Raw genomic sequence first — 18,318 nt, forward strand, 5'->3', positions numbered from 1 at the left:
TCATGTTTTCGTTGTTGTTTTTTTGTGCTTGTGTTTGTGATGTAATGTATTTTTGTAAGGCAGCTCACCACAAGCTTTGCTTTTTTGAGGTTCTGCCTTCCTGTACAATAATTTCATGCATGTGATTTCCTACATGAAAAAAGATGGAAAATAAATGTTATACAAACTTGAACTTGAACTTGAACTCAGTCGTTATCAAGCGTTCCATGTGCCTTCCATTCTAATACTATGTACATTTCATCTAAAAGGGAATCACCTTTAATTTCTGTTCAGATACAGTGTTCATAGACATTATGTTCAGAGTGCGGGATGAAAGTGTCATGTTGTTGTGTTTCTCCATGTTTTGTTCCGTCCTGTCTTAAAATTGTAATCTGTGATAAGTATTAATTTGCAAATATTAGATAATTCATAGGATTTTTTGAGTGGTTCACAATATACAAACTTGCTTTTAGTGAACCTCTCAATTCTTTATTTCTCAACTAAAGCATAACTTCGTATTTTTTTGCCAGTATGCATTCTTATGTTTATCTGTATCATTTATCCTTTGCAAAGTCGAATGTTTATGTTTATGATGTAATTCCTGATTTATTCTGTGTTATGTTTTGTTGAAAAAAGAATGAAAAATAAATGAATTGAATTGAAAGTAAATATTTTCTTACTTTTGTACGTTTTCTGTGTGTTTTAATTAATAAGCCGTTCGCTTGAATTCAAATTATAGGCCTCTATCAACAATCGCAACGGAATACATGGTACTGTTTCGAACGAGAGCGTCATTGTCTTTAGGTTATGTTTCGCGCGTCGTTTTTAACAGACATTAATTTTTCTTCTTTGCCCCATATTGCATAACAGTTAGAGAAGGAAAACCCAGGAAAAATGAAGAAGAAGGAGAAGTACAGGAAGGAGAATAATAAGAAGAAATAACCTCTCATTAGACACCAATGCTTTGAATGGAATCAATATAGTGTCAATGCATTCTCACATTCAATATGAACAGCGGAGTTTAGCGTGAACGCCATCTATCGTTCATTTCGAAGAAAGCTGGAGATAAAGAAAATAACAAAACAACAAACAAAAGGCCTTCTCTGATTTCCGAGGACACCAAAATAAAGAGACAGAAACATGCACTGAACTAAAAGTGAGCAATGAGGGGAAACGTAGTGATTTTTACCAAACCCAGTGTGATTGTAGAAGCTTATGATTAACTATAATTTGAACAGTCTTTTTTCCTTGTCGCGTATCATTATACGAGGCTTCTAGCTCCCTGTATGTAAACGCAGGCAATGCACGCATCAGCTACTGCGTATGACTTCACATTTATCATACATACAGTGCACTGAACGTAGAACATACGTTATACATAGGTACATGTACATTATGCAGACAGCGTGTTGCGCATGCGTATTTCATCAGCGACCATGATTATAGTCAACATGGCAGCTGGTTCTGGGGAGCCGGGTTCTCCGCCATGTAAAGTGGGTGACATCGTGTCCTGCCTGACATGTCTTGACGCCAGAATTGAAGGGGAAGTCCTTGCCTACGACGCCACTAGTCGACTTCTCGCTCTAAGTATCCTTTTCTAGACATATCGTACCAACAACTCCGCAGTCATGTGCAATGGGTAACACACGCGTACTAATGTACACGGACGCTTGGTCCGGCCCGTGACGTTGTTGTAGAACAGCATGGGTAACATGCCTGCCTGTACACCAGGCACTCTGTGCACCGTACCGAGGCGTAGCTCGTACCTATAGGCAATAGGGGGACGCGTTTAGACCCTTCTACAAAATTAATACTTATTGACAATGTCTGTGCTATATCACATCATATACTCAGCTCAGCAAACCCACTATGTTCTACACAATGTACTACATCCTATACCGTGTGGCGTGTATACATTGTACAGTAACAATACTAACGCTACAGAATGTAAATTCGGCTATCCTGGGTTTTAGGGGTCTAAATTATTTTGGGCTTCTAACTTCAGCACAGGCATAGATACGGACTATGGAAAGCCAAATAGGATTAGGGTTGGGTTATAGGGTTAGGGTTAGGGTTATAGGGTTAGGGTTAGGGTTTTAAGGTTAGGGTTAGGGTTAGGGTTTAGGGTTAGGATTAGGGTTTAGGGTTAGGGTTAGGGTTTAGGTTAGGGTTAGGGTTATGGTGAAACCATTTTGGCTTTCCATATTCCATATCTATGCCTGTGCTGAAGTTAGCAGCCCAAAATAATTTAGACCCCTAAAACCCAGGATAGCCGTAAATTCTATAATAAGTTTTTTGAAAGACCGAAAGGCTAAACCCAGTGAGTAAAGCACTGCCTCTGAGCCTCTCTGCTCTGTCTGAGGAAGATACATGTAAAAGTTTACATTTTGTAAATCTGGCCAGATGTTGAAAGCACACACTCCTGTAACAACTTGTATTTTCACAGATGCAAAACGAAGGCAGGTGAACAAGTGGTAGTGCCTTAGTGGGTGATACAGTGCACTGTCGAGCTGTCAGTAGCTACATGTAGGCCAGGGGGGCTAGAGTTCCATGTAACCAATAATGTGTTAGATTTCTACTCCCACTAAAGTTAAAAAAAAAACAAAATTAATTGCTAATTATATTTTGACTTTTGTAGTTATAGAATTCTACATATGTATCACTATTAATAACTTTGCCTTATACGGTCTGTAAGTGTAAATTAGGTGGGTAATGCAATGTGATAATGAACTTACAACATGTACCAGGGGAGTACATGTAACAGGTTTGGTCATCTATTTCTTTGGAGGGTACAATTTGGCAGCATCCAGAAGAAATTTTGTGAAGAGATCTTCTCCTTTGTGATACTGCCTCCACAAGTACTGCTTTACTGGGGTACATTGTAATTGTATTCCACTAAATGAAGGTCTCACTTGCCTCTGCGGGTACACTATGTGTTTCGTGCAGCTGCTTCTTGACATGTCGCCACAATCCTTTGATGTTGTTGGTGTGTTGCTTGGAAATAGGGTCCATAAAATGCACTGAGTCAAATGATTGACGGTTAAATGCTCAAACCCTGCTGCTCCCAGTTGGTCATACAATGTTTTGTAGGCTTCCAGCAATCACTCACAATGGTTGTTCCTGGCTTAAAGTGAAAACATAGTTTTGGTAAGGGTTTGAGAACCCGTCTGGCACCATTTCATATTTGCTTGCAATATATCGAAAGAGTCTACAAAGAAACTTACCTGGCTGGCGCGATTTGTCGGGATGATGAGTTGTTTTGGAGTATTTTGAGAAAAATAATAAAACTAAAGTCGGAAAACCGACTTTTATTCCAGAAGGATCCAGACTAACTCGGTCTCAGGGAAAACTCGACCTAATTTCAGGCAATTTACACGCAGTTCGTGATCGCCATATTCTACTGTAAAATACCAAACGAGGCCTAACTGAACAGACAGGAAAGTGCGTGCTAATCCTATTCAAAACAAATGGACAGCGCGCGGTCCTCAAGCCTATATGCACATCACCTGAGTTGCTGAGACGCGCTGTCTTTGAAGTTTTTGTTGTTGTTTATCAAGCGTCTTTGATTGTTTTTAGAGGTGCTTGATAGGCGCACACTAATTTTGCATGCGCGCCAAAGAGGTTTTTTTGATGCGCACGTTGTAACAACTTGGACCATTACTGCGAGTAGCCAGAACGCGAAGCGCTAGTTTATACAGGCCGCTCCCATAGTACAACACTGTACAATCCAAAGGGACAACCAATACAACTCAGCCCGCCGTCAAAGCGAGGCCGAGTTATCCCCGAGTCCGAGTTTAGCCCGACTCCGTTCGGGTAAGTTCTGAGACTGAACCTTTTTGGTTAATATTTCGCATTTTTGTTGTTACCCATCGAATATCTTGTTATTACAGCGTTATTCCGCACATTTCCTAGGCATACCTTCACATTTGGGAGCAAAATTTGACAACTTTTGCAGGCGTACCAGAACTTTGTTTTGGCTTTAATGTGCTGGATGATGAGTGGTTCCAAAGTGGCTCTATCTCTCTTGTTGTGTGGTAATGGCTCAAGGAACACTTCTCTTGTTTCTCTACAAATTCCCCCCCCCCCAAAAAAAAAAAAAAAAACAAAAAAAAAACACCCCACTGTCCGTCCACTGATCTACCGTTATTATATTTCTGCTTCCCAAACTTCGACTCGTCAATTTCTACAACTTGTCCAGGTCCACCAATGGGTGTGTTGGTGTGTAACTTGTTGAAAACAGCCCACTAACAAACCTGTCCACAGTAGTTGTAATAGTCACAGAGTCCCTGCTCGTTGTCACAGCTGTCTTGGAAACAATTGTAGAACATACATGTAAAACTACTCGGAAGAAGTTGATGCAGATACTGAAGAAGATGAAGTTGATGTAAAGGGAGTTGAAGAGGAAGTTGAAGTTGAAGGAGAAGTTGAAGTTGATTTCTGAGATGCATTAGAGCATGATATTCAAAGTTAAAACAAAATAAAAACTGATGTCGAGTATTCATGATTCCATGAATTGCAGTTCCACTTTGCTCATGAGCGAAAAAGGTCATTTGTGATAAAACAGACATGTTAGCTTTTAAATTAAATGAGATAAACATCTGTGATATAATGATAACTCGTGTAATCCTTATAACTGATTCCTGTCAAACATATTCACCTGACAGCAACAAAGCGTTTGTTAAACTTTAAGGCTAGTACATGTACAATGTATTTGGCAGTATCGATAGAAAAGGTTTGTTTGTGCATTTGGTGCTGACAAAGAATCAGATGCTTCCCCAAGTGTACGTAAATTGATTGGCCATTGTAGTCAAATGGACAATGCAGATACTGTATATAATAAGCTGTTATTTTCGCGTACAGATATCTTCGCGAATGAGGAGGTCTTGGACATTTTCGCGAGATGTTGTTTTCGTGAATGGAAACCTTGGCTATCGTAAGTGTTCTACACGTGTATTAACCTGGCGCATGTAGCGGCATTTTCGCGTGTTGTTAATTCGCGGTCCAAGAGTGATTCGCGAAATTCGCAAAAATTAAACCCTCGCGAAAATAACAGTTTATACAGTAGTCATTCTTTGTTTGAACATACAATATGCATGAATTCCATGAGTTGTTAGGGTGTACAGTATGTGTACGTTGGACAAGGTTGTGCATTGTGTCACTTTGAGAATGGAGTGAAGTGCCTAACGAACTAAAAAAAGGAGAAAGGTCATTTGTACCAATGTGCACATGAGCTACAAGAATCAGATGTAATTGTAAACTGGCTTATTGCCTGGAAGTCCAGGCCATGTTTAAAATGTGCTCTCATTTGATCCCTTGATTATGTTTTGGAGTTCCTTAACTTCTGTGATTCCAAGAAAAAGCTGCCTCTTCTGGTGACCGCAAGAACCTGTGTGACATCTCCATAGTCAACCTCAGCCTTGTCAGTGACTTTAAAGTCACAGCTCCTGCAAAAGAAGCACCTCGCGAGCCACCCTCACTGGACATCAACAAGGTACGTTGGTATGTCAAAAGCTGATGACAAAGCCCTCTCCATGCAAGTGAGGTCTGCAAGAATCTTTTAATAGGAACAAACAAGGGTGATTGATCAGGAAAAGATGAAAAGATTTGATCATATCAGGCTTGGGTTGATGGTGAACATTTCCAGAATCCGTGCATCTCTTCACCTGCTCCTCCCACAATTCTCTGAAAGGCTACATTGCCCCCCAAACAAGATTTGGCGACAATGAAAGTTGGATAATTGCTACTGATCGACAAATTGCCCTACATCGATGTAGATAAGAAAAAATTTGCATATTTCTAATAAAAAAGAACTGCCCGTTCTGAGGACTTCGTTGTATGAGGAGTCGCCTGTAATTGGTTCAGGGTTAGAAATGCATTGCTTATTTGTACAATTATGGTACAGTTGTGATGTAATGAATGATGCAGCAACCCATGTTGAAGTATGTATACATTGTAGTCCATGCATTATCTGCAGGTGTGAAATGACCATTGGAATACAAAATCTGTATATGAAATGAACAGATCGTATATATAACAGAATTATATAAGTTAAGAGTAAGATGCTGGTTTTCTAGATCACTTTTTTTTTCTCTACAACTTTCAGGTCTTTTAGTGTATCCCCCCCCCCCCCCCCCGAACCAAAGAATACCGTACTTTAAAAAAAAAAAAAAAAAAATCTCTCATTCTAAGCAAAAATTTTTAAACCTCTCTGACAGTAGTATTTCATGACCAAACTTGCGATGATGCTAAAGTGATAGCGCGAACAATTTTACACAGAATATATGAAAGACGGGGAAAAGTCTCTGTTTCTCAGTTCATATTCTTCAAAACCGCTTATGGTTTGTGAAATGGGCAGAGGTAACTCTAAATCCCATTTTTTTGTTTTTGTTGTTTCCTGTTGACAGCTGACGAAACGTTCCGAAGACAACATTCTTGAGAAGAAGATGAGGATCAAATTAGCCAACGACGGTATAAGCATGGAAGGGATTCAACTTTACCACACTATACTGAAAACGTGAGTCATTCTGTAAGAAGATTCATAATATGATAGTATACAAAGACGGTATTTAAGAATTATCTACCTGGTAGTAGCTTTGGAACAATCTATGGAACGTATGAGGCGAAGCTGGGTACACGTATGTTTTGGACTATTCCGAAGTTACAAGTTTAAAATTAGAGACGGTTGTTGCATTGGAAATTAACAGGTAATGAGACAACTTGACCGAAGATTGTTTTGGCCAAAATTAAATTTCTGCCCGTATTTCATCTGTATACGAAACTTCGTGGGCCAATTCCCTATTGTGGACTTGTCATTAATGTCAAGGCTTTTGTAGATTACGGCAGGCCAACTGACTGAATAAAGTCATGCACATTGTACATTGTACATTGTATTTGAGCAATTGTATCTCTGAGCAGTTGTTGGTATAGGGCATTAGTGAAAACCTGTAGGCAGTTGTATTTCTGTCGTATTTGAATAATGCAGTACGTATAAATGGATCTTTTAAAGCAGTATGGTGGATGACAGGGAAGTCAATACGGAGAACTCTGCTGTAACAAAACCTTCTTGTCTGTGCATGATGAAACAGGACAAATATGAAGCAGGCAGTAAAACAAACCTAAAACGCCATTAGCTCCCCCACACGCCTTCACCCACACTGCACACATGTTAGGGCAGTCACTTGTAAGTGGTCCAGTGATGGCTTTGGGGGGGGGGGGGGTGTTGAGGTTGACCATAGACAGTTCATTGTCTGAAGAGTTTATTGGAGGAGACTTTTTTTTATCTATTCACCAATTCTAGAGGAGCAGTACCAGGTACAGTGTTCTCCCGTTATAGTGAACACGGTTATAACGGAATGCTAGTTACAATAAAGTAAAAATGCAGGCCCTAACATTATTTGCTCTATGTTTTATATTGTTTATTTTTTAAGTTATAACGAAATTTCAATATGACGAAAGAAAACTACTAGTCCCAAAGACTTTGTTATTTAACAGGAGTTCACTGTATTGCTTAAGAGATCAAGGGAGCCAGAATTCATATTGACAGAATCATTTAATGTTATCTTAATTCTTGCATATTTCTGTGTGTGGTTGTGTGTTTTCCGATTAGGTTAAAATGCAGATGGATGGGTGACAAGATGATCGTCAATGATGATGTAACCATTGTTCCCCCATACACTGCGGACTGCTGCACTGGACCAGATAGTGCTGTTAAGCACGTCAGGCTTGTTGTGAGTATTAAAGGAGAAAGGAAGATTATGAATGACCAGGGCGATGGGGAGGTTGAGGGGACACAAGGCTGCAAATTGGTTGGGGGGGGGGGGGGGGGAGGTGGTGAGGTGTGGCAGCTAGCTGTCGTATGCCCCATTTTAACACAGTCTTTCAAATCAGAGTTACCATGACAGCGTCTGGGCAGTCTTTTTTTAACCGTGCCCATCAAGGCAGTCAATGCAAAATGTTGCTTGGGTGCTGTTGCTGTAACTTTTGCTAAATTCAACCCTAGCCAGCAAAGGTATTCACCCCAGTTAACCCAACATTACCACGACAACCCTTCTGCTAAGATGCTCTTGCGGTACTAACATTCTGATGATGCTCTCAACATGCATGCACAATAGGCAAGACAGAATAACACACCCCATGCCAATCACATACGCACATGGACTGTAACCACATCCTCTTCGCACATGGACAGATAAGTCCTTATGGAAACCCACTCATAGGAGGTTTTTGGTGTGTGTCTGTTCAGACGGTACCCCTCACTCTCTCCTGTGGTTTTATTGCCGAAGGCAAGGAATTTTCTTCTCCAGATGTCATCTTGACATTGTCTGGGATGGTAGGTCTGTACAAAACAAGGTTTTAGCTGCTTGTTGGTCTGCCATAAAAGACTTAGCTTCAAGCAATTCCCTCCCCCCTTATGTCAAGATGAGTCAAGTTTGTTTGGCACTGTTGTCCTCCTATTTATCCTGATACCAAATACAATGTACCATTCCTGTGGGAGGACCCGATTTGGTGGTGAAGCACACAGCACCTGCATGCTTCCCGTCTTCTACTGGACAGTGTGATGTGAGGGGTGATCCTATTTTGAGAAAACTTTTCTGTTTTGGCATCTAACAAAGATTTCTTGTGGGTACATGTGCAGATACCTACCTTGGGCTGACTGCAAGTGTAAATCGGACATATCATGCATACATTGTACCTTGCTGTGAAGATCTAGATCATCTGGCGGTGAAAACTTCTTTAGAATCTTATTCCCCTTTAGCACGATTCATGTTTGTGATTCCTCGTCACAAAAACATAATGACCTTATGGAAAGCTGATTTTCGGATAGTTTCCAAAAGATTAGATTCCAAAAGAAGCTCTCAAGTGATGTGCTATTTCATGCAGTAAGTCTGCAATGCGAGAAGACCTTGTCATGAGGCTTCTTGACTTTCTTCTTTCATGGTCTCAAAAGTGCAACTTTTGAGACCAAATTTGCAACATCCGCCCGTGCCGTTATGAAGCCACGCCCATTTTTATAATTTAATGTCACCCCAAAACGTGAACAATTTTGTGATTTTGTGTACATTTTCTATGGAAAACAGTGCTCTGTCCTGAAACTTAAAAACTGGGCTATACTATTCATCACTTTGATTGATTGATTTCATGCTAATTATGGTAGATAAGTGGTCCATAACAATTTCCATTGAAAAAACAGAAAAAAAGATAGTAAAAAAACAAACAAACGAAATACATGAGAAATTCTCAAAAAAAATACACGTAGAATGCATAAGACTTTAAATGACTTTTGGAAGTTTTCATGATGCACATTGAATGTGTTAAAATGTATACAAAGCAAAAAAAAAAATAGACTCTTAATGCTTTTAATTAACAAGCTAAAATAAGATGTTGGGCTGAATTTGCATAATTACAATTGTAATTGATTAAAATTAGAAATTGATAATTTAAAAACATTTAAAAACAAAATCTTGTAGATTATGATGTGGATGACGCGCTTGCCAAATTTCGCGCCACTGACGCAGGCACTGGTCATTCGAAAGAAAAACAATAAATCCATCACAATTTCCATCACAGCAAAGAAAACAATAAGATTACAAATACCCTTTTAGTAATTGTAATGATAATGTTTTATAACAACAATAAAATTAAAGTCAAACAAAAAAGTATCATCTCAAAGTGATTGCTCATACACTCAGAATTATTACACAACGACCTCAATAGACTTGCACAGACAGTACTTTATTTGGGTGGGGTTATAAAACCAAATCAACACCTGTTCTGGTGTCAATTGAATTTACGACATGGTACAAATGAAATGAAATGTAAAAAAAGGAGAGAAAAAAAAAAGGTAAAACCTTCATAACAGAGCAAATTATACATATTCAAATGAGCAACATTGGTTTTGCCATGTACAAAATCTGGTCAGAATAAAATCATTACGTAGAGACAATGGAAGGTTGTCCCATTATATTGGAAACATGTAAATGGCAGAGTTTGCCAGCCTTGGTGCCAGCTCTCACATGTTGGAATCTCAGATCATCTTCACGTCGTGCCACAATGTTTATTGCAGTGGTGACGTCGTCACATGAGACAAAATTATAAAGGCTTTTGCAAATGAAGTTTAGCAACAAGTATTTGCATCTGGCCAAGTCAACAGGCAAAGGTGGTCACTATAAAGACATCTCCTATCAAGGCTGTTTGAGTATCATCCTCGTCGCACGTTGCTGAATACTTTCAATTCTATCACTCAAGCTACGATTATTTGTAGGGTACCAAGCATGCAGATACGCCATACTCCAGAATGGGTAAAACAAAACTTAAATAAAGAACTTTACTTAGCTGAAGTAACAAGGCCATTTGACAGAGAAGAGATAAGACCCAGCATCCTGTTAGCGTGAGAAATTATGTACATCATGTGAGTGTCCCTGGTAAGCTTCGAATTAAACATGACTCCAAGGTATTTAGCTTCAGATTCAGCTCAAATATGTTGTAAGCTTTTACGCTTCTACACTTCAGGCCTGGAATTACCCTCGATGGCGCCCGAAAGAAGCATTGACAGGGGATGTGTGAGTGTCCCAGGTAGGCTTCGAATTAAACATGATTCCAAGTTATTTAACTTCAGATACAGCTCAAATATGTTGTAAGTTTTTACGCTTCTACTTTATGCTTCTACATGTCTTCAGGCCTGGAATTGCCCTCAATGTCGCCCAAAAGAAGCATTGACAGGGGCTGCAAGGCTGTCCTCAGGATGGATTCCATTGGAAGTGATGTCTTGTGGAAAATTTGGATTGAATAACCCAAAGTTGAAGAGTGGCCGTTGACTCGGTGCACCCTCCTCCCAATATGTCTGCTATGGTGGTATTAAAATAGTGCAGTGGCCTTTTGAGTAGTACCATGGCAGTGCTGTAGGCGGGCAAGGGATATTGACTGGCATGTCAGTATAAAGATTAAGAAGATGAAGGCACTCCACTTGTGGTGTTGATTGGTTACAATGGAGATGAACAATTCAAGGCTTCATTCGCTTCATTGAGCCTGACCGTGCAGCTAGTGACCACGAGTGATGGCTTCTATATCAAGAGATTCATGGCTAACACAAAATGTCCACAAGACGTACTGTACTTCACCTGAATCATATACTTGTATTGTCCCCCACAAATCTCACTGAAACCGGTCCTGTTACTGCCTGAGAATTAGTTATAAAGACTGGTCACATTAACCCGTTGAGGACGAGTCCCGAGAATACTCGCGCAGGGTTCTGTGGGAAATGTGTGTTGCAGCAAAATCAGCCCGTCCTCAACAGGTTAAATCATACAGTTGACCCAGATAAACACACAAAATCACACAAAATCATTGAGCAAATGAGGAGGGCTCCACATACTCATCCACCTACACAACCACATAGTTGCAACCGCTGTGTGAGCATGTATTATAATCTAGTCTTTGCCTACTGTACATGGATGTGTGTGGCTAATGCTTTTACTATATTAAACAGTGGGCCAGAAAATTTAGAAGCAACAAGTTTTGAATGCACACATGTACATGTATATAAAAATGCACATGCAGATGAAAGTGCCTCATGGAATTTTGTGTACTAGATAAATTCTGTGAATGCATTTAATTGTTTCTTGGTTTTATCTTCATAGAAGTCATAGCCATACGATGTACATTGTACTATAGACATTTCATTGGCATGTGTTGTTAAAGACTTGGTAGTGTGGCGAGACATTGGTGATCTGATGATACTGATCTTCATTCACTGCCCATCGTAGCACATTTGAAAATCGCAAATAGCGTCCATCAGTGAATATGTGCATTGAAGCGTATGCTCATCGGTAGCGGTCGACTCCAGTCGAAATTCTTTGGCTGTGTGTATACTAACATAGAGATCAGTGATTAAAAAAAGAACACTATTTGTTACAGGGATTCACGAATATATCCGAGCCGGGGCCAGCCTTCCTGCTCCATGGTATCCCCACCACCACGATACTGGGTCATTAAAGCACAAACATAGAAACTAAATTGTTTCTTTTAGTAATGTGGTGGTCTCCGTGATTGGCTCATGCCAAATACATTGTCCTTGAAAGGGCCTCTCCTTGACCAGTATTCCCCCCCCCCCCCCACACACACACACAAACAAGTGTTTTTTTTGTTGTTTTTTTTACTCAAGTGGGGAAAACAAAAAATCTGACTTCCAATCACCACTATATGACTGCCAACTGTTTCAATTTGATGGCTACATTTCAGTTTCTGCCCAAAGAAGAAATTTCATTCAACTTTGCTCTTATAGTTATGCATTTACAATGGGTGAACATTTCTGTTTTTGCATTGTTCGCCCAGTCATTCGTGGTTACTGAATTTTAGGATTGGCAGGTCTACCATTATAGCATAAAGTTGGGTATGTGATGAGTTTGATTGTAAAATTTGCTAATTGCAATGTTAAAACATTTTCAAGTAAGTCCATCATCGAACAGAGCACGATAAACCCTTTCTGGAGATTCCTTACTTGTAACACAATAAGGTATGATTAAATATGTCCCATATTTTTTATCACATTTTGTTTTGATTGTTTTTTTTAGCAGCTTTAGTAGCAAATATGTCAACTTTACAAGGATGGAGTTAACTAGGTTTGTGATGAAACTTTTCATACACACACATCTTGCTCCCTCTAATAATTGCTGTCCACTTTCAATGTTTTCTTTTTGTTTCCAGATTGAGAAACACTACAGAGAGAAGAAAGCAACATTATGACGATAAGCCGACGGCATACCAGTAGAAGGATAAGTGGACGGGGCAGGGACAAGTGAACCCCTGGTCTAGCCAGGGGTTCTCACCGCTACCGGGTCAACAGTGAACTCACCGGCAGGAATTAGTGTGTCACCAGAGACGAACATGAAATTGGATCAAGTTGTTGGGTTGGTTATGATGGGGGAATAACTTGGGAGGGGGATGTTGGGGAGTGGGGATGGGGTTGAAGTGATATGTCTAAAATTCCTGGAGCAAAATCCAGTAAAATAAGAGGATTCCACATCTATTTCACACAGAACCTCAGCCATCTATGTGCCATCTTTGCTCGTCGAGTGTGCAATCTTTTTTGAGATAATTTTGTACTTTTGTACGGTATATGATGAAAACAAAATCCAAGAGGACGATACCTTCTGCGTGGAACAGGCAAGCAGACATTGTCAAAAGGTTTCGCAAAAAGGTGTAATTCTGTCGTTGGTGCAGTGTGAGAGTCTTGACGGGTTGTAACATGTTTGACTGTGTTTGACTTTTTCTTTTCGTCACAGTCAAATCTTTCATGTGTCCGACAGCAAATTTGGGCAGTGACAGATTGTACATTGAACTGGACATGCAGATACCAGTGGTTGATTGTAGAGAAGAATGCATTTAGTTTTAAGAGATGTAGTGAAATGGATTTGGGAAGATGTAGTATGTGCAAATGACCATGCAGGTCAAGATGAAACTGGTTTGGCCGGGATGCAGAATTCAAATAAAAATACCCATGAAAAGAACGCAAAAGAAAACAAAACAGTATGGGGCAGGCACAATTGTAACATCTTTTATTTCACTTGATTTTACTCCCTTCGGGAAGGTTGAAGACAGCTTGAAATATAGCATCTGCTAGATGGCAGTATAGAATAAACTTCTGATATTGTGATGAAAAATGCATATTTACCAGCTTTCTCTCATTTTTTTTTTTTTTTTTTGTACTTCATTGATCCTCCAGCAGGACAGAAAAATAGTAACAACATAAAGAAAGAAGGGGAAAGGAAAGCTATTTTGAAGTTACCCTGTCCTCGTGGTTTAGAGGACAATTCATGTAATGCTCATCAAATTTGAGTTGCCAGTGAGAGAGAGAGATATTTTGGCAAACCGGGTGATTTTGTGGGGAACTCTCAGCAGTTGCCCTTCGAGTCTCGTGCACAGTGTGCTTAATCTTACGATAATATGGGTAGGGAGAGTTCTCAGTTCTCAAGGTAGTAACTTGCTTTTATATGACTCCAGGTTAGTGCTGTATTCATTTGAGCTTTATAGACACATGATTCAAGGTACCGGTACTTAAGGTGAAAACTGAATCTGGTACGAGGGGCCCCAAATTAACAAAAATTATCTTTGAAGATTCCAGCCATGAGATGTTTGTAGTAGAGTGGCCCGTTTCCACGCTTGTTTGGAATAACAGACGTGGTGTGTGTGTAAAATACACGTCGTATTTGCATCATTGCTGTCTCATGCATTGTCATCAAATGCAAGTACCAGTGAACTGTGTGTGTGCAACTTTGATCTAGTTTGAACCAATGCCTATGATATTGAGAAAATGCCCACCAGGGTGTTCAGTATACCCCTGCCCCCTCCCCCTAAAAAAGATAAGTTTGTCTTACTGTAATCTTTTCCATAAAAGTAAGATGAGCAAAAAAAAAAAAAAAAAAAAAAAAAAAAATGGGGTTAGAATCGGTGGGAAGTCAATAAATGCATATGAGTACCAGTGTTCCAATCCTAGTGTTTGATTTGCCATAAGAAACCTCACAGAGCACTCAAAGTTGTTGTTCATTATTTAATTGCTATCATCACCCCCCCCCCCCCCTTCCCCTCCCAACTATTCCGGATATAATGTTTAACCCGTTGAAGACTAGTCCCGAGTATACTGGGGCAGGTGTCTATAGGAATTTGGTGTTGTAGCAAAATCAGCCCGTCTTCAAAGGGTTAACCCTAAAAAGACTGGGCTATTTTGGTAGCTCGAAAGACTGGGGGGCCTAAAGGGCCCCCCCTTAAGATCTCAGCCGTGGATCGCGCGATCGCCGCGAAAATTTGCACAATGGTAGTGTGCGATGTAATCTACAAGATCGTATATTCAAATTTTACAAAATAGTCTTCTTTTATTTTATTTTGATTAATTATGCTAATTTATGTGAGAAATCAGACTCTTTGATCTAAATCAGTAAATAAAGCTCCAAAAGTGCTCATTTTTGGTCTAATTATTCTTAGTGGCATTCTTAGCAAATGTACTTGAAAAAAAATTCGGTATCAAAATTAATTTCTTATCTATTTTATTGTTTTATGAATTTCTTATGTATTTCCTTGTTTTTTCGACCTTTTGTTTTTTGTTGTTTTTTAACAAAATTTGTGGCAGACACTTTTTGAAGCATAATACTGCTAAAACAAATTAATTTTAGCCATTGAGAGTAAAAATAAGCATATTTATATGAGCCATGTGAAAAAACTCAATTTGCATTGACTTTATACACAAAATCACATTTTTGAGCCATTTTCGGCCTCACGTGCATGTACAAAAAGTTATGTAACTTCAGAACCGTACCCCCGGGCGTCACAAGTTTGGTGTCAAAATGTGCGGGAAACTCAAAAGAAAAAAGTCATATAGCATCGCGGCGAGAGCATTGTGTGTTGCAGAGTAATCGCGCGAAATGTCGAGGGGGGCCTTTTAGGCCCCCCCCCCCCCCAGTCTTATTAGGGTTAAGGGTTTGCTATCTTTTGGAATTAAAAAAAAACGAAAAAGAAAAGAGAGAGACGAGGTTTGGTTAAGGACATGGGTTGCTGTGTAGAGGGTGTGAGAAAAAAAGTGTTGGAAATGCAGTGGGGTTAGTCAGTGTGGTCTGGGGTTCATTTTTAGGGTGAGAATCTTAGGAAGATTAGTTGCTCACTGTTTAGTTTGTTCTAATGTGACTTTCTTTCAATAGCTTGACTGACTTTGAGTAGCTATGCTTTAGATGAACTGGCAATCTCATTTCTGCCATGATGTTTCTTCAGATGACACACTAATTTTTGAGCGACTGAGTCAAGGTCTGCAAAAAGGGTTCAGGTTTTGTTTGTGTTGTTTTTTCTTCCCTCTACTCTTACCCTTCAAAAGCTGGTATGCCTTCTGTTGTAAGTACAAACTTTTTCAGTCCTTGTTGGCTCTCTTTAGACATTGCAAGCAATATGGAAATAGAGTTTTCAACCAAGTGACCTCATTTTCACATGAATTTGGTGACGTTGGGTGACTTGATGTGAAAAGAATAAAAAAAACCCGAGGAACGTTGTTTGCTATGTCTGACAAGGTCATGTGAATACACGTCAGAAGTCCATCACATTTCGATGGGCATTTCTATTCCGGTTTTAAGAAAGTGAGAAGCATGCATGCCCAAACTGCCATGTTGGATGCATGGCCAGTCAAAGGTTATGTAACCCTATCTGTGCTAGGGACTTTGGACTTTGTGTACAGTGCTATTGGGTTTTCTTTGCCATTTGCCACAGGCACATGCGAAGGGTTAAAATTTAAGTGACTGGTCACCTCAAAAGGTCCATAAGGTATTTGACCATCCGTTTATCTGAGTTATGAGAGTGACACTTCATTCTCCAGACTTGTAGAGCTTCCCTGCAGGATGCCATTTGTCCCAGATCAGTGCCAAATCCTTGCAGTGAATGGGCAGGAAAATTGGTCATCAAGCAGGCGTAAACACAGTTCTGAGGAAATTGGCTTTGAAGTATAGACAGGTTCAGTACAGCATATTTAAGTCAATTCAAAACATAAATAAACTAAAAAATGTTCAAATTTGTAAGTATTCTTAGTCTTAAAAAAACTAAAACAAAACAAAACTAAGACTGGCAGTGGTTGCAGCATCAAACTTTGAATTTTGAACTGATAAATCATTTTTTGTTTTTCAGCCATATCAGCTTGGTAAAAGTGGTACTGTATTAGGTTTTGGAGCAGACGAGTCACCAATGTTTCAATGAAAAGGTTACTTTGTGAATTTGCTAATTCTCTGGATGGGAAGTACACCTATTATGAAAAAAAAAAAAAAAAAATCCTGCCCAGTCGCATAATTATTGTACGTTTACGTGTCCCTAATTTCAGAAATGGTCGCCTGTATTGTTTTGTAAACTGGAGGTGAAAATGTCCCCTCTCTCATTGTCGGAAGGTATTCATGTTCATGCATCGTAGCAGAACTTTGCTGTATGCCAAACAAATGGCAGATACTTAATAACTTCAGGGTTAGGACTGTTTCACTCTTGAAAGGGAATAATGATGCTGTATTAAAGGAAGTCACTTAATAGAATGAAAAATTTAAAAAGCGTTAACAATTACTGTATTTCAGGTGAATAATGGTCATTCTCTTGATAGTTGGACAACCTGGACCAAGTAAGAAGCATCAATGCTAAACGCTTTACGATGACAATCGTATTGTGCTGGACGGTTACGAGTAATGTAAGAACTTTGTGCTATGTGTCGGCTTGACCTACGTATTGCCTTCAAGACGAAGTGATCCTTTAAAATAATTGATGCTGGCATGCGGAATCACCTGAGCATCCAGTGAAAAGAAGATGGTTATGTTTTATATTGGAGGTAACCTTTGAAATAAGTGTAGTGTATTCTGTAATTTGTTATTTTCTCGTTCATTTTTCATCAAAATTTGTGTGATGAGAACGTTTCATCCTGTGCAAGGATATCCACAGCAACGTGTTAAAAAGATGGATGCATCTCTAAGCTTCACACACACCGACTTTTAAATCATTCCTTTGATCGAGCAAATGACACATTCTACACTTCCACAGGTCAAGGGGAAAGAAAAATTGGTGGCCTCTTTGTGTTGCGAAGATCAGTTTCAAAAAGTCAGCGACATCTTCGTGTCACGAAGGTCAGTTTAATAAAGTCAACAACCTCTGCGTCATGAAGATACAGTTTGTAGTCTCAAAAAGTCAGTGACCTCTTTGCGTCACAAAGGTCATTCTCAAAAGGTCAATGACCTCTGTGCCACAAAGGTCAGTTTCGTGGTACACAGCTATTAAAAACGACGTATTCATTGTCAGTTTTGTGTGGGTTTTTTTTTTTCCAAAACAGTTGCCAAGTGGAAGCTAGGCAGTTCAACCCTGCTAGAGTTTTGTTGTTCGTAGCAAGTCATTTCTGCTTTCTCTTTTTGTGTCAATAAACTCGTTTTCTTCCACGTATGACAACACAGTGGGCATTTTCACAATGCTTACACGAACTATTAAAAGAATGAGAGAAAATTCATGTTCCCAAATTGTCCTGGTGTGATTGATGTGTTTTCTTCTTCTCCCATGCTTAGTGGTTTGATGGAATGCTGTTGCCGCCATGTCCTACATTTCATGTATACAGGCTTGCCCCAAGGAAGTGGCCCTAACGGAGGAAAAACTCATGTTTACGTGATCACTTGCAAAATTACACCGTCTCCATGAGATAAGGAAGTACAATGTATGTTACTGTAACACACATTCAACCGGAGACTTGTCCGACCTAGTAACAACTAAGGGAATTCTCGCCTTTGGAACTGAAAGGGAGGAAGCAGGTTAATGAAATTCTTCGTTACTAGACTGGTGGAAAAGAAACGAGAG

At 39.5% G+C, this 18,318-nt stretch overlaps 1 protein-coding gene across 1 annotated transcript; it reads left to right on the plus strand.

Moving 5' to 3' along the window:
• Positions 1 to 1,415: 1,415 nt before the first annotated feature.
• On the plus strand, positions 1,416 to 17,987 carry LOC140243944 (protein LSM12 homolog B-like). Its single transcript, XM_072323614.1, has 5 exons — positions 1,416 to 1,566; positions 5,334 to 5,470; positions 6,384 to 6,493; positions 7,586 to 7,706; positions 12,682 to 17,987. The coding sequence occupies exons 1-5, from the start codon at positions 1,416 to 1,418 to the stop codon at positions 12,718 to 12,720; spliced, it is 558 nt and encodes a 185-aa protein (XP_072179715.1). The 3' UTR covers positions 12,721 to 17,987.
• The last annotated feature ends 331 nt before the right edge of the window (positions 17,988 to 18,318 follow it).

This window comes from Diadema setosum, chromosome 20 (assembly GCF_964275005.1).
Source record: "Diadema setosum chromosome 20, eeDiaSeto1, whole genome shotgun sequence".
NCBI classification, from domain to species: Eukaryota; Metazoa; Echinodermata; class Echinoidea; order Diadematoida; family Diadematidae; genus Diadema; species Diadema setosum.